The 16,222-nt window shown below is 37.4% G+C and overlaps 1 protein-coding gene across 2 annotated transcripts in view; it reads right to left on the minus strand.

Moving 5' to 3' along the window:
* Window positions 1–16,222, minus strand: part of PREX2 (phosphatidylinositol-3,4,5-trisphosphate dependent Rac exchange factor 2) — a 188,498-nt gene that overhangs the window by 59,793 nt on the left and 112,483 nt on the right. For both annotated transcript variants that reach the window (XM_075743930.1, XM_075743931.1), the window contains 6 exons: window positions 11,922–12,144; window positions 11,363–11,570; window positions 5,423–5,602; window positions 2,549–2,643; window positions 442–524; window positions 15–105 (listed from right to left, as the gene is read on the minus strand). In XM_075743930.1, the coding sequence (XP_075600045.1) occupies window positions 15–105; window positions 442–524; window positions 2,549–2,643; window positions 5,423–5,602; window positions 11,363–11,570; window positions 11,922–12,144 (880 nt within the window). The remainder of the gene's footprint in view (window positions 1–14; window positions 106–441; window positions 525–2,548; window positions 2,644–5,422; window positions 5,603–11,362; window positions 11,571–11,921; window positions 12,145–16,222) is intronic.

Consider the following 16,222-nt stretch of genomic DNA (forward strand, 5'->3'; position numbering starts at 1 on the left):
GAATTAAATATTACCTTGGAGGCCTCGACCTGGTGTAAAGTATTTTGTCTGCTCAAAGGCTCTCATCACAGCTGGTCCTTTCAGAAGGTTGACAATTGAATCGACCTGTTGGGATCAAGGTTCTGTGAGAAAGATGTTTTTTACAGGAACAATTAGAAGTTCTTTCTTTAAAAATATGGACTACAGAAAAGCAGCTTTGGATTCTTTCTTACCTAATGACTCTAGTTAAAGCAACAAGCTAAAGAATGATAGACTAAATCTAAGGACCTGTTTAATTTGCAGTTTTGAACTATTTACAGAAAACTGAAGGAGAATGAGTAAATACATACCATCCCAGTAAACAGTGGAAAGCAAAAGTAAAAAGAAAAAGAAGTATTTGCTAAAGACATCTTAGCTCAAACATGGACATTAGTATCAAAGCCAAGAAAAATAATCTCATACTTGACCAAAAAGATGCTCCAAACAGCTATGCAGCTTGTCCTGTTTATCATGAGAGATTCGAACACTTATGGGAAGCTCATCGCCTGAAAAATATTTTAAAATGAAAAATTGTTTAGAAGTTTCAGCACTATTTCAAAAATCTTTGTAGCTTGGATAATCTGCTTTGCACACACACTGATGCTTAGGCTTTCAGAATTATAGCTACTGTAATTCTAGGCACAGAAACACTCATCTGTGGTGTGTTATCCAGAATCCTACAGCATGCAACTGTTCTCCCTACATATTTTGCATTAAGTAGTCATTTCATAATACAGAAATAGCTCTTAGAGAAAGGACCATATTCAAGACTCAACTGGATATAGTCCTGAACAACCTGTTCTAGATGACCCTGCTCGAGCAGGGGTTTGAACTGGATGATCTCAAGAGGTCCCTTCCAACTTCAACCATTCTGTGACCAGAACACACAATTCTTCTATGCTGGAGAACATCCTAACCACCAGACTAAATGGCTAAGTAGGGTGAACCTAACATAGCAGACCACAAAGTCACTGAAATGCACTCACCAGAAAATTTTTACAGGGACTCTACAGACAATTCACAATCTTAATGTTCTTACTAATTAAATAGTCTGAGATTTTAGTAATTCAACAAAAATACAGCATCCAAATCCTGTATTTCATATGTAGTACATACCACATCATGTCCTAAGAGAGTACAAAGAGAAGGACTCTCCTAGGTCAGTGCCCTCAGTCACTCACTCTCTCAGACAAGGGTGATACAACCTGAACTCTTTCAACAGCTGTGAAAAATTGAGCTTAAAGCTGGTTTTCCTCCTTGCCATTGCAGTGACAGATAAGAAGTAGCCACTTGATAATTTATAATCCAAATTTATTCATGGTCAATCTAGACTCATTTTTCTTATGTCAGTGAAACACTTAAATAGCACTTTTCTCTCCTTGATTTTTTTTTAGCTCCTTTAGATGTCCTTACAGCCAGTAGTTATAACCTTTCACAGGATTTTAATTGCAACAGATGGAGCATGGTGCCAAAGAGCCCCGATCTGGAGTTAACCAGGTTAGCTTTGGAACTAAAATTAAGTCATTAGGAGAGTGGAAGTTTCACTGAGTAGCAGTATTTATCAACTCAAACGCCGTATCTGTGCTTGGCTAGCAGAGATATACTCTTTTAGGCAGCTGAGTCAGTACCTCAGCTTGATGCTGCGCACGTGCATATCAGCTCAGTTATATTTTAAGTTGAAGATACAGACCCTAGGTCTCCTCTTTTATTAACAGTTCTTTATGTCCTTCATCATTTTCCTCTGTATCTGCTTAGCTCTGTAAGTATGTATCATTTGTGGAAAGCAGCTGCCTAGAATTGCATTATTCACAAGGTATCTCAGATACCATGCATAGTGTCATTAATACTTTCCTGTCCCAACTGAAAATACTTCTCCTGGTACAACCAGCAATCCAATTTGCTTTCACTACGGGCAAGTCTCACTGGTGGCTCATATTCAACTAATATGCCCAGTTCTTTCATTTCCTAAATCATTCCCAATGATAAACTCCCAGCTTAGAGAAAATATTTTTTTATCATTAGTCCCTGAGTATATGACCTTGTACTCCATGCAGTTAAATCCCATCTCATTCCTATTAGCAGCTGTATTTATTTAAATTTAATTTGTCACGGCATAAACAAGAATGTGCTTCTATGTGGTCTCGCATTCCTTCCTACAAACATACACAGCCGTATCCTGCCGTCTGGGTGCTGACGCAGGCTGGGAGAGCATTCCACATTCACCTAAAATGCTCCTTACTCTGTGCATCATAACACATTGTCAAGGTCAGGGCACGAAAGTGGTTAAAAGCAGTGACTCTAAGAGCTCTAACTAATTCAGCCTATCCACAGAGATGCTGGAATGTTGGCTCTCTTTCACAGAAGGACTCAAGTGCAGCACTAGCAAGGCAGAAGCAAAATGATACACTTTATTACCAAGGAAGATGCAATTTTTAAAATAAAAAACAACAAAACTGCCAGGCAAATGAAAAGAAGAAAACTGAATAAAAGGAACAGATGAGAGACTCATAGCTGACTTTTCTAAACATACCTGAATCCATTTCATCACTGTGAAAATAAGAACTGCATTGACTGCTACAAATACTGGTGAATGAGGCAATGGAGTTCCTATTGCTGTTGCAATCGCTTGAAGAAAAACACAGAACAAACAAAGAAATAAAGTCATGTCCTTTAACTCTGTATCAAAGTTATGGAAAATTCTTTCCCTTTTCCCCTTTTGCATTTAATGATGAGATGGTCTGTACAATTCTTTATCAACAATAAAGATCCCTATACTTAGGCTATCATATAATTTGCAATTCTGGTAGGACTCAGAGGACCAGATTCCCAAAATAGATCATTCAATTCTCTCCCTTCACCTTGCATGTGAACAAGCACTTGCAGAATGATAATATACACTGTCAATGCAAAACAATCAACTGTTCTTACACAAGTGAGAGTGTTTGAAACTGGCCTCAAATGTTTTAATAACTCCACATTTAAATTCTGTACTCCTAGTCCATAGCTAATACAAATGAGGAAATACTCAGGTTTATGACTTGCAAACTACAGTCCATAATGGGTTTAGAAGAGACTTGACCCATTTGAGTAGCACCAAAACTCAAATTACAAACCATTTTTCCATGCCAGCCAAACTAATAGTTTATGATCCCATCTCTTCCAGCTGTTCATTTTGTTAGAGATGTATGGACATTTACATCTGTGACTTCAGTGAAAACTTCTATGCATACAAAATGTCACCCACATTAGTCTAGTAAGGAGATTTGCAGATTAAAATGTGGGGGGGTTCCTGCTCTTTTCTCTCAAAAATAAATTGTTCTACACAGTAAATATATGGAGAATATACCTACTTCTGCAGCATAAACAGAGTAAAACATAGCCTTTAGTACTAAAAATCCTATGAAGATAAATTCGAATTCAAAGTCTTCAGAGTTATTTAGCCACATGAAGATCATTTAGTTTCAATGCAGGAAATGCTTAAGTAATTATCCAGCAGAAGCAGTCTTAAAAACCCAAGTGAATATAAGATAATGTAGAAGTGTACCTAAAGGATATTTATATACAATGATCTGGTTTTGGTTTTATGAATTGGGTGTACCCATTCACCAAGATATACCTATCTATATTTTATAAATAATGCTACAGTTATGCATGCACCCATACATTCCCTATTTGTTTTCTTTATTTTTTTAAACACAGAAGTGATCTTTTACTAGTTTTGGCATACTGACTTACGTTTCCAGGCTAAGGTATATGTTTTGGACCTGCAGCCAACCAGGCAGGTGAATGGGGAGAACTTTTAAATGAAGCAACATGATATAATTACAATCATATCCATTAACTGGGTGAAAAGACATCAGTAACAACATGTTCCTAACAGAGGGTGACCAGTCCCAAGGAGTATTAAGAATTTCTGGCTGGATATTAAGAAATGTTTTCTAACTAACCCTATTCACTTATTAAAGTCTCCAAGGGGAGCATGAAGGTTATTTAAAACTGGACTGTGCAAAGCATGAGAAAATAAAACACAGAAAAATGAGAAACAGGTTAGATGTATTAGCTATATCATTCTGCATGGTGTTGTATTGTAAAGTTTAGAATGAGACCCTACAACACAAAATGAGAGCATTCTAACAGCTGAAATTAGCCTACTTCTTGTAATAATAGCCACAGTGGCACGATGGGATCTGGAGATTTTAAGTATTGCCTAATGTAATTATTTAAGCAAAGGAACAAAAAATTCCAATCTCACTCCAACAACTGTTCTAAACTTGCAGATTTTATGATTATTCTGCATACAGAACCCTAGATTTTATCATTCCCAAACAGCCAAAATGGACTATAAATGACTGGGATCAGAATAAAGAAAATATTTTAAACCAAGCAACACTCATGTCCTAAGTCACACCTTCTTTCTCCATACACAAATCTTGTGCCAGCTGTGGAACTTCCCAACTGGAGCAAGCGCAGGCCACTGGAGCAGCTCCTGCACATCATCATGGATGTGCAGAAACCGCTCAACGTGCTTCAGCTGGAACAGCACTTTGCTGTTGTGTTCACCATGGTTAGAACAAAAAGGACTTAATCTGTGCAAATTATCTCTACATTTACTTCTGTTCAAATGCATAGGTATATTTCTGTTTCTACTCTGACAAAGAGTTCCTATCTACCTACCATACTGCAGTAATCAAATATTAACTTATGAAAGAGATCTCAGCAACACAGGGTTCTGTAGAAAAATGATGACCCTACTGAGATTCTACTTTCTGAGCATAATAATGAACCTTGATAATGAACACATAATGAACCCTTATTTTACTTGCAGCTAAAATTTTAATTTAGATTTTATATCGTGTAGTTAACCAATTCTCTCTAAGCAACAGAAGATAATCTTTCTAAGACCCATGGTTGCTATAATTACCCCTTCCTTTTCAAAATTCTTTGTATTTTCACTCACAGTAACGCAATGCATTATGAATTCTAGAGATGAGATGATGCTACAATATTTAGAGTGGAAGAAGGTCAGGAATATATTTTAGGAACCAGATTAATTTTTTTAGGTCACCAAGAGTAGTGGCATCTTGCTTTCCATGTCAGATATTTGGTGTGTTGTTGGGGAACATAACAACAGAAAATATTTCTGGGTTTTGTAAGACAGGTAATCTAAAGTGAAGCTTTACAGCTCTGGCTATGATATCCTATACAGGTTAGGGATGCCGAGATCTAATAACTAATCTGTATTCATAAAAAAGTTTACTTTACATATCTTGTAACACATGTGATGCTAGTTATTCCTCTGGTAGAAATGTCAGAATCATTACATTCCAATAGTCTTCACAGCCAACTGTCAGTCTACAAACCCACAGCTTTGATTAAGTTGACAAAATATTATTAGTAAAATTACCTGTAAGAATCCCTGTTGCTGATTGTATCATGACCAGAATCTTCTTGTTCATCACCTGTCACACTGAAACAGACTTTCTTCCCATTCCTTTCCCCCTTTTCATTATCACTGTCTGCTGGTATTAAGGGCTCAGGTGTTTTACGATCTGATTTGGGAGAATATGTTATTGAAGAAAGAAGGCTGTGAGACAAAAGAAAAAAAAGATAAATTCATGTTTTTCAAAAGTGAGCTAACAACAGAATAACATATCCCATCAATGTCCTCCAACTATTATTCTAGAATATGTGAAGGGAACATCTTAATTAAGTCCGTATCTATTTGAAACAAGGGAAGAAAGGGACACATTCTGCTGTTAAAAGAGTGCAACAGCGAAACCCATTAGCATAACTAAATACTCAGTTTTGTAAGAATGCAATGATTCTGGTTGGGGAAGAAATACAACACACTCTTGAACACTTGGGGTCAAATTTTATATTAACATAACTATTTTTAAACACAAATCATGTACTTCTCAGCACAAATCAAGAAAACAAACCAAAGAAACTGTATCTCTGTGAAAAGCATATATTTTCTCAATTACTACTGTATCAGACATGCCAGCCTGCATCACAAGCTGTTTTACTAAGGTATTTTAAGAATCTTTATGAACATATCTGTATATTTCCTGACATTCAAGTGTCTAAGCCACTATCCCTACTAAAACTGATGATTAATCTACAAGATTCTGTGATCAGCACAAAAGCGACATCCACTCAAGAAGAGAGAACAGTGCAGACTGCTACATTTAGAACATGCACAAATATCGGAAGCAAAAGATTCATGTTCTTGGGTGATTAATTCATATTGAGACATTCTAATTTACTTTCAAGATCAGAACAGCTATACTGGGCAATTGTCCTCTAATTCCTATTACTCAAATACACCATTAGAATGACATTTTCTAACTAATATTTGAATTTGAAAGGCAGCATTTTTCTTGCAAAAACTACCTTCTAACTACCTGAAATCAGAAGACACTGAATTAAGCTTTTTTTCCTGTAAAGTACTCAGAGACAGTAGCAGGGGTTTATTGTAGGAGCTGTCAGAATGGTCAACTGGCAAACTCTGTACCAAGTACATGGCAGGATTCAAACATATGTTAGACCTTTTTCTTACACAGAATTCTTACTTCTGAAGGGAAACTACAGGAGATGCGTATCTTTTGTGAACAAAAATGCTGCCCTTATTGTTATTAAAGGGTAGCATTCAGAAAGTCTTCCTTTACTCCTATTTCTTGCCACACATATCAGTATTGTTACATTACATAAGGGGGAAATTCTGATTTTAAGTGGTTTAGAGCTCCATCTTAATTTTGTGAGGTTCTGCCCGTTTAAGTAATTAATTCATTCTTAATCCTAACGAAGTTAAGTTTGTTCAGCTATAGTTACATCACTACTGAGCTATCAATTTCTCTATTCTTTTGTCAAAGATATTCTACCAGAAAAACAACCTGATCCTAAGGTGTCGTCCAAAGTTGAAGTTTCTGGACTCACAGCAGTGACTTTTTGCATACAAAACACAATGTGTTCAACATCATGTTGAACTAACGTTTTTGACGACTTATATTATATGCAAATAATTTCCTGACTCTCAGGAATGGACAGAGTTTTAAGAAAGAAATTAAGAAACCATAGGCTATGGAAACACAATAGGGAATCCTGCTAACCGATGACTTAAGTGGTGGGGAAGAAGTGAGTTGTGATTTCACATTGATATGCAGTATTAAGACATCATGTAGCCCAAAAGATGTCTGTGTAGTGGATGAGTGAGTTTAAAGTCCAGTAAAATTATACCTTTTGTATAGTTTTTCTACATTTCAGTTACAGTTCAGTTCAGTACCTTTTCCTATATGCAGCATAAATACCTGTCTATCTCTTGTTAGCTCTTAGCTAGACAAAGTTACACAGAAATAATGAAAGGATTTGCTAAAATCTTTACTTATCATCCTTGCTCCCCTAAAGTTAATGTCAAACTCTATGTTAACATCTATCAGGTCATGATTTCAATGAGACCAAGCTTGATACACCATTTGAGGTATGTATTCATTGCTATACAGTCAACAGACTGGGGATAATAATGAGGTCAGGAAGAAAGATGGGGCCCATATTTTACAGCAGTGTTCAGTTTTGATCTACCTGCTAGAGCATACATGTTCTTGAATATGTCCTAAAATAAATGTTATGAAAATGTAGACCTTAGAAAATCAGTTCTTCATACTTGTAAAACTTATTTTCTGAATACAAAAATACAAAAGGGGTTCAAAAAGAGATTAGACAAATTCATGGCAGATCATTCTAACAGTGCTCTTAAAACAAAAGGTCCATTTCAAGAAGGCCTTATAGCACTGCCTGCTGGAAGATGAGATGAGATAAGGACAAGAATTAATCTATAATTTTGCTTTTTAGTGTGTTATCATCCACTTCTAGGAAAACAAAAATGGGCTTTGGGCAGATCCATTCTGGTAACTTCTTGTGGACTTTATTGTTGCAAGAAAATAATCAAGAGTAAGAAACAAGCATAATGAACTGCAATTTCAACTCCTGAAAACATCTTCCCCTGAGTAATTATTTGTCAAGACACAGACAGACTATTATATCCCCTTCTTTTATGTGACTGTTTAGTCACTGCTGCCAAGATCTCAGTAAAAGACTGATGAAGGTAGCTGGAGCTTTTCCTAAGGGAGCTTTTCATTTTCTCTCAGCAGGCTGGCTCTTTTTCTAAGGAAATTTTTTTTTTGCTAAACCACCATGAGCAAAAGCTGGAACTTTGGATAACAGAGTTCTGGAGCTAGTAGTTCCTGAGGTCACTGAAGTGCTCTTAGAAACCCAATTCAGGGAGTCTAAAACACACAAATCCAAACCTGGATGCAAAAAAACCCCCAATAATCAGGCTTAAATAGACTTTTTTTTTTAAAGTGTTTTTTTGTTTTGGTTTTTTTTTTTAAATTCTTAAACACAGTACATGCACATTATCTTTTCTTTGGAGACGGGTCTACCCCAAACAAAATTATCTTAGACATCTATCTCTCAAAGAAGAAATATGTGAACGAGTAGTAACTAACAGCTAAAAAGCCTCTGTAACTATGAAGAAAATTTCCATGAAACAGACAAATTTAAATCTTGACCAAAAATGCTCACATGTGGAATTAATCCTATATGCAACCCAAATCAACACAATCTTAAAAGTATGTCAGAAATAAACAAAACCTGCTACGGTCAGTCAAAGCATTAAAAATGATAGCCACAGGCAGTAACAAAAAACCTATGCAACCTGTAAGCTGCTTCGCCTTTTCCTCACTCTACAGAGCCTTGGAAAATTTTCAAGCCTCTTGTATACTCCCAACAGACATCCTTCCAAAAAACAGCTGGGATCATGGGAGCACACTGAGTGCACGTGAACCAAGAACACAGCAGTGTCACCATATAGAAAACAATTTGAAGGAGGACTTACATAACACCTAGCCTCAGCAGCGGGTATCTGGCAATGGTACTAAAGAAGTACTGGGATGCTATTAAACTATTTGAACGAGGAGTCAGTGGAACTTTGAGAGGCTGTGGAAAGGGGATGCATGTCTTTTGTGTATGTATCTCTCTCTCCATCAGTACTGAATTTCTTACGCAACCCAATCTCATCAACAAGCCATGACAAAAGTTAGTATGAACATAATGCTAGGAGTACGCAACCTTCTCTTAGACATTCCCTTCCCACAACCCACAAGCTCTCACAGACCTGCTCTTCAGGTGAAACACTTTTTCTCAGTTCATTTTCATTCACTAACAGATAGGAGAGTTTGGGCAGCTAACACTGCCCCAAGATTTTGGTAGTTGAAGGAGAGACCATTACTGATTTCAATTCAGAGCAGAGACATTTAGTAACATGAAAGCAACAGTTGTTCAACAGTACTGTTATAAAGGGTACCAAAGAGTCATTTAGTAGCCCAGTTTTTCTGTCATTCAATATCATAGAACTTTAGAATTGTGATACTATGTTCATACTTACTGTCCTTAGAAAGTTATAATAATGAGGACTGCTTATACTAATAAGCAATTCAGTAAATAAAGACATCAGCTTTATTGTTGTTGTGTCACAACAGAAATCACAAGTTCTACAGTCTTTATGAAGTTCAGGGATCAGTATGTTCAAGCATTTCCTCCTAGCTGCTGAAGTACGACTATCTCTAATTAAAGAGAGGCTGTTTGATTATCCTATCTTATTACTCTATCTTTTGTTTCTTAGTAGTCTTTTCTCTCAAGGGTTAATTAGTAGCTCTAACTATGTTTTAATTAAATACATGACATACTGCTGAACCGCTCACACCCAGATAGCCCTGGCTTCCCTCTTCCCTGTTCAGCATTTTTATGTAGGTCCCTTAGCTATCCTGTTTCCTGTGCAGAACCGCTTTCCTCCACAGTAACACACTGGCAGTTCTCTCACAGACCGTGAGGAATAAAGCATGAAAAGTCTCAGTCTTACAAATAGCAAAAGGTAAAATTTGCTAAATAAATCTGTGTACCTTATACAGGATCTGCTACAAGGTCAGTGTACTTTTTTATGAATGAAAAAAAGGGAACCTTTGTGTTTACTGTCACAACTGTGTGACTCTCAGAATAAATATATGTGTATATATATATGTATATACCCGTACACACACAATATATGTGTCTGTGGACTTGTATATGCATGTGTACAAAAGAATGGCTCAGAAGTTCCTGTGCTTTTGCATCACGGGCTCAAGGGAGTGGAAAGGAAAGGTGTGGCAGTCTGGTAGCTGGAACTTCCTGAAATATTGACTGAACTCCCATGTATAATTTTCTGACTTCCTTGAGGAAGAGTGACAACACAGGCTTTACAGACAGTCATTTTTAAGTGCACCCAGGCACTGAAATTATCTTAAATTTAATCAACTGACTTCATCTCCACATGATAAGGCACAGAAAACAATGTTTTCTTTACAGAAAATTCAGGCCACTCTTACTTTCATTCCTATTGCAGTATGTAACACATTACAATTACTTATTACTGTGTAACTATTACATTACATTACTGTTAGAACAGTGGCAAAAAATTCTCACTCTGAAATAACTATGAAAGGATAAATCATTGTACAGTCTTCAAAATAACAGGAGAAGCAATGATACACCACTTTTCCAAACTGGAGATCACGAAAGATTGGCTTTTAAACTCAAAAAGTGGTGTTACTTATGTTTTCAAAATGAATTATTTCTGACATTTGTATTACATATGGAATCTTTCAAAACTGAAAGACCTATCATCTTTATTCATCCTCATCCCAAGACAGCAAATAGCCTAACAGTCAACCCACTTGCCTTAAAAATGGAAAAGCAAGTTTTAGTCCGTGTCCTGAATTAGGGCAAACTGTGATGAGACTCTGGGTCTCCCACATTCAAGCCAAGTATCCTAATCAGTCCACAGTGGCTCTCCCTAGATCCAGAGTCCCCCATTAAGGCCAACTTATGTTTGGAAAAAAAAATCTAACAAATTAATAATCTTCCTATGGGTGAAAAATGCTTGACCTACAAATTCATCTTTGGGACTATTCAGCAATACCTGAAGAATTCAATAAAAGCTATTTTTATGCTTCTGCCCTATGTTTCCATTCCTAGTGGAATTTTAGATGACATGTGGGCCTCATATTTGTCTCACTTCAAAATAATTAGCATTTCCACATTCTAGAGAAAAGCTACAAATTAAAGTCGCAAAAAGTCAGGGACACTGGGAAAAAATCCAATATATAGTATTACCTACACTTAAATTCTTTGCCTTATTTCAATTCTATCTAAAGTCAACACTGATCCTACACTACAGAAAAAGGATACTCGGATTTATCGGTATCTTCAATGGAAAAATTAAAGGCAAGTCCAGATGGTAACATTTACTTACTCGTCTATTTGACAGACACATGTTTCCACCTCTTTCAGTGCAGCTTGTAATTTGAACAGCAATTTTTGATAGACATCTTGTGTTTCTAAATCTTCTTCTTTTAAGAGGTACCTCAGACCATGACCCTCTTGCTGGCCAAGAGATTGTCCTGAAGGGGCAGCCATAGTAGTAATGGTATGTTGGACATAAATCATGGGATTCAGTTTACCTGGGGATAAACCAAAGAGGTTATATCATTATCTTTTTTTCAACACACACTTTGAAGTTAGTAAAATACCTAACAGAGGCTGAAATATTTTCCTGCTTAAGACTTCACGTAATTATTTAATTTTGCATTTTATTTTGCATATCAAAGTCAAACTATTTAAGGAAAAAGTTATTGTGAAATTATGACTAGCCTTTATTGTGCTTTAAAATAAACCTAAGTATCGAAAATAGGGGGATTTCATAAAGGCTTGTTCTTAATTTTAATATTTTGGACATAAACCTAAACCAGTTACCTTTTAAGACTCTCTATCAGAAGCATTGGAAGTAGTTCTTTCAAGTTCAACTGACTTACCTTGATCAGTGCTTTTATTTTCCTTTTCATGGGAAGAATGTTTTCTGCTGTCTAACTGTACACCAAAGGCACTACCAAGGGAAGTTGAGGTTTTAGGGTAAGACACTTCCATCACATTGATATGGCAATTGGTTGGACAGAAATCACTGCTGTGAAGTGGTGAAATCTTTGACTTAGCTTGTTTGAAGGTAGGCCAAGCTCTGTTTTTTAATACTCTTGAAAACTAGAAGTGAGAAAGAAAACAAAATTTTGATTAACAGCTTTTGATGCATCAGCACTTGGCTGACAAAACTTGTGTACCTGACTAGAAGACAAAAGTTTAAAATATTTCAGGCATCCTTGACTTCAGATGCCTTGACTTCACAATTACCATCTTTCTCTACACAGGAAAGAAGAAATGTTTATAGTTTTGAGGGGTTGGGTTTTGAAGTAAATAATATTTACAAATGTAAATAGCCTTGTAATAAGGAGATAGAATTTATTTTCCTTGCAACATAATAAAATATTAAGTGTCTTCCTGGGAAGAAAGTCTGGAAATGCTCTATGATCCAGTGCTGTACTGCACATGACATTTATAAACACCTGCTGACATATCTGTTTTCAAGTCGATGTCTTGCAAAAATTTCAGAAATTTTTGCCTGAAGCTATAAGACAGAATTGGAAGCTATGAATTATGAATTTCGTATTCAGGAAGGATTAAGTCCTCTGTAATGGTGTCCTGGGCTGCATTAGGAGAGGAGTTGCCAGCAGGCGGAGGGAGGTTGATCCTGCCCCTCTGCTCAGCACTGATGAGGCCACACCTGGAGTGCTGGGTCAAGGTCTGGGCTCCCCAGGACGAGAGAGACACGGACATTCTGGAGAGAGTCCAGCAAAGGGCACTTGTGATGATTAAGGGACGGGAGGAAAGGCTGAGAGAGCTGGAACTGTTCAGCATTGACGTGGTTCAGCCCCAGCTGAGCACCACGTGCCGCTCGCTCCACCCCTCCCCAGCGGGATGGGGAGGAGAACAGGAAAAACAAAGGCAAAGCCAGTGAGTTGGGGTAAGGACAGGTTACTGGGACAGCAAGGGAGAGGGAAACAATCAACAACAGTACTGATAATGGAATGGTCACAATGGGCGATAACAGACAGCAACTCACCGATCCCACGACCAACCGGACGCCCAGCCCACACTCAGCCCGTCCCGGAGCCGCACCAAATCCACCCCTCCCTGACTAACCCCCTTTTATGGTGAGCATGACCTCAGGTATGCACTAGCCCCCTCGGCTCACCTGTCCTGGATCCTTGTGAAAATTAACTCTATCCTCGCCAGAACCAGGACAAGCATGGAGAAGAGACGGCTTGGGGGGGAGGGGGAGCGGGTGGCTGTCTCATCAATGTCTTCGAATACCCGCAGGGAGAATGCAAAGAGGACGGAGCCAGGCTCTTTTCAGCGGTGCCATGACAGGACCAGAGGCAATGGGCACAAACCAAAACACAGGAGGTTCCCTCTGAACATCAGTAAACACTTTTTCCCTGTGAGGGTGACGGAGCACTGGCACAAGTTGCCGAGGTAGGTTGTGAGATCTCCCTCCTTACAGATGCTCAAAAGCCATCTGGACACCATCCTGGGCAACTATGTCTAGGTCCCCCTGCTTGAGTCAGGGGGTTGGACAAGATCTCCAGAGGTCCCTTCCAAGCTCTACCATTTTGTGATTCTGTGAAGCTCATAAACATTAGAGCATAAAATTTGCAAATACCATATTTTACAGACTTTGCTAGTCCACCATCTCTTCTCTCCCTCATATATCAGCCTGGCAATGATGAACATTTATTTTTTTCCCTCTGTTTTATGGTCTAATTCTAATACAGTGCTTAGCCACATCTCCTTCACTGTAACACCTGAAATTTTGTGCACATTCTAGAACAGGCTTAGAGTTATTTGGTTTTTAAGATGAGATGATGTTAACCCAAAATGGCTAAGACTGAATGTACTAAATTTGGACACTTAGAAAATACACCTACTTCAGAATCATAAAAGTCATGAGATCAACTCTCCCACTGGAAAAGTGACTTGTCAGTCACAAGTCGGACTTTTGTCAAATGTGTCCTTTCCAGTGCAGTTTGTCGTTAGGGAAGAATTTTTTCTGGAAAAGATGTAATCAGTTCCACGTCCCTGGTATTTTAACCACAGTATCTCTCCAGTCAAAATACTGCACTGACCTACCTCAGCTATGGAGCTCAGCTCATGCACAAGAATTTTTCAAAGTTAACTTGCAAAGTTCCTTCCCCAATAAATGTCAGTACAAATTCAATCAGTCAAGCTTTGACTAGCCCTTCAGTTGAACAAAGGCATGTCCCTTCTGAGTAATAACAGGTTTTTGTGCTGGGATTTAAATTTGTGTTTATTTTGGTGTCATATTACTTCAGCCTGATGAACATTTGACTGATTAATTATATATAAATCTTTATATCAGAACAAGATCTGGAAGGTTACAAGAAATCCAATTATGGAATTGTTCGAAGGCTGAAGAATGTACAGTTAGGAAGGGCACTAAGGACATTCAACGATGAAAATGTTCCTGCAAGCAGTACATATTTCACATCTCAATCTCCCACACATCCTGCTCCAGAGAGACCAAATGCCTGGCTATGATTTAATCAGGTCATAAGTCAGGCCCAAAATTCTTTTCATATATGTGTTGAGAAACATCTGGGACTCATGGCACTGGACTTGAGGTCTATTATGAGCAAAACGTTCTGATAATAATAATAGTAGGAACTGCAGAAATCTGCAGGGTTTCTATTTATAGAATTCAAACTTTCACAGTGAAACGAGAAGCCAAGCTGGGCTCAGGCGCTCCGAAAGTCTCCTGTAACTATGGTTACCTTTACCTTGCCAATAAACGACATATCTATTCCTGAAATTCATTGCATTACTAATTGTCATTAAAAGCTGTAACTGTGAAACTACTGATTTTTGAGCAGATGAGCTTGAAAGTGCAGTTTGTATCAGCACTATCTGCTTCTAGACAGTATAAGCACTATGAAAACTTCCCCGAGGCTTTTCATTTCATATCCAGCATAACACAACAAAATTTCATTTATTGTCTTGGCCTTCTGTAAAAAGACTGTACATCATGCTCAAGTTTTTTGGCTACAGGAAAGGTATAAAACACCTACATGTTACTCAATTCTAAATACATTATCATTAATGTTAAAACTAATTAATGTGGGGTTTTAAGATATTTTGATTTTTAATCAATTTTAAAACACGGAGTTTTATAATTCAGGTAAACAACAGAGAGATCAGATATTTAGTAATGCAGTATCAGAATCCTCTTGATGTCTCCTTCTGTGATTCAACTCCTCAGTTTATTCCATTTCTTGTAGGACAGCACCCTGAAAAGTCTTTGGAAAGCTGCTTTTTGGACTTCATCCTTCAGAAGCTACAGGTTTTCCTTATAGTTTTCCCTCCTTTTCCTTTGACAAACAAGAAAACATTATCTGTTCTTTTCCATGCAACTTTTAGAACTGTGTGAAGCTTCTACATTGAACCTCTTATTTCCTTTTCTTTTTTTTTTCCTTTTCATTTTTTTGCATATTAAGTGTCAGAACAGACCAGTTTGTAAATGTCACAACTCAGATCCCCAACTGAGATAAGACAGGGCAGAGCCAATTCTATGCAGCCATTTTGGGCCTACTTCAAACTAGTTCCAAACTCCCAATAATTACGATGTATGGGAGAGGAACCAGTAGCCAGGATGCAAAATAAGTTTGCATTAACAAACTGGTAAATTATTGACTCATTTTTGCCCTGCTTAGCTAAACAACTATAGAAAAATACACTGACAGCAACTAGAGGTCATACTCTGCGTTATTTATTCATTCACATCTCATTAATTTAGATCTCAAGTGTATGAAAGTCAGCACCTTCTCTTTTTTTTTGCATGCTATAATGTTTTATCAACCCAAGTTAATCTAACAATTTACAGAACTATTACTATTAATAATCTCGCTAGAAAATGTCACACCAATTTGAAGGGCATACAAGCTGAATAAAAGGGTAACAAATTGGTATTCAAAATTAAGATGCATTTGAAGGAAGAACACAATTCTGCTGTTACTGCTTCATTTTTGGTTAACATCTGCAAATTCACTAGTGTATTGGTTTAAGGCACTTTACAAGAATGCTCAGCCTTTTGCAGGAAATACACGGTTGATTGTATCTACAACTGAACACAGCAAACAAGAAAGGATGCGATCTACCCAGTGTCTAAAAAAGGGATAATAAAGAACATGGTTTCAAAACAATTTATGCA

Source organism: Balearica regulorum, chromosome 2 (assembly GCF_011004875.1).
Source record: "Balearica regulorum gibbericeps isolate bBalReg1 chromosome 2, bBalReg1.pri, whole genome shotgun sequence".
Lineage (NCBI taxonomy): Eukaryota > Metazoa > Chordata > Aves > Gruiformes > Gruidae > Balearica > Balearica regulorum.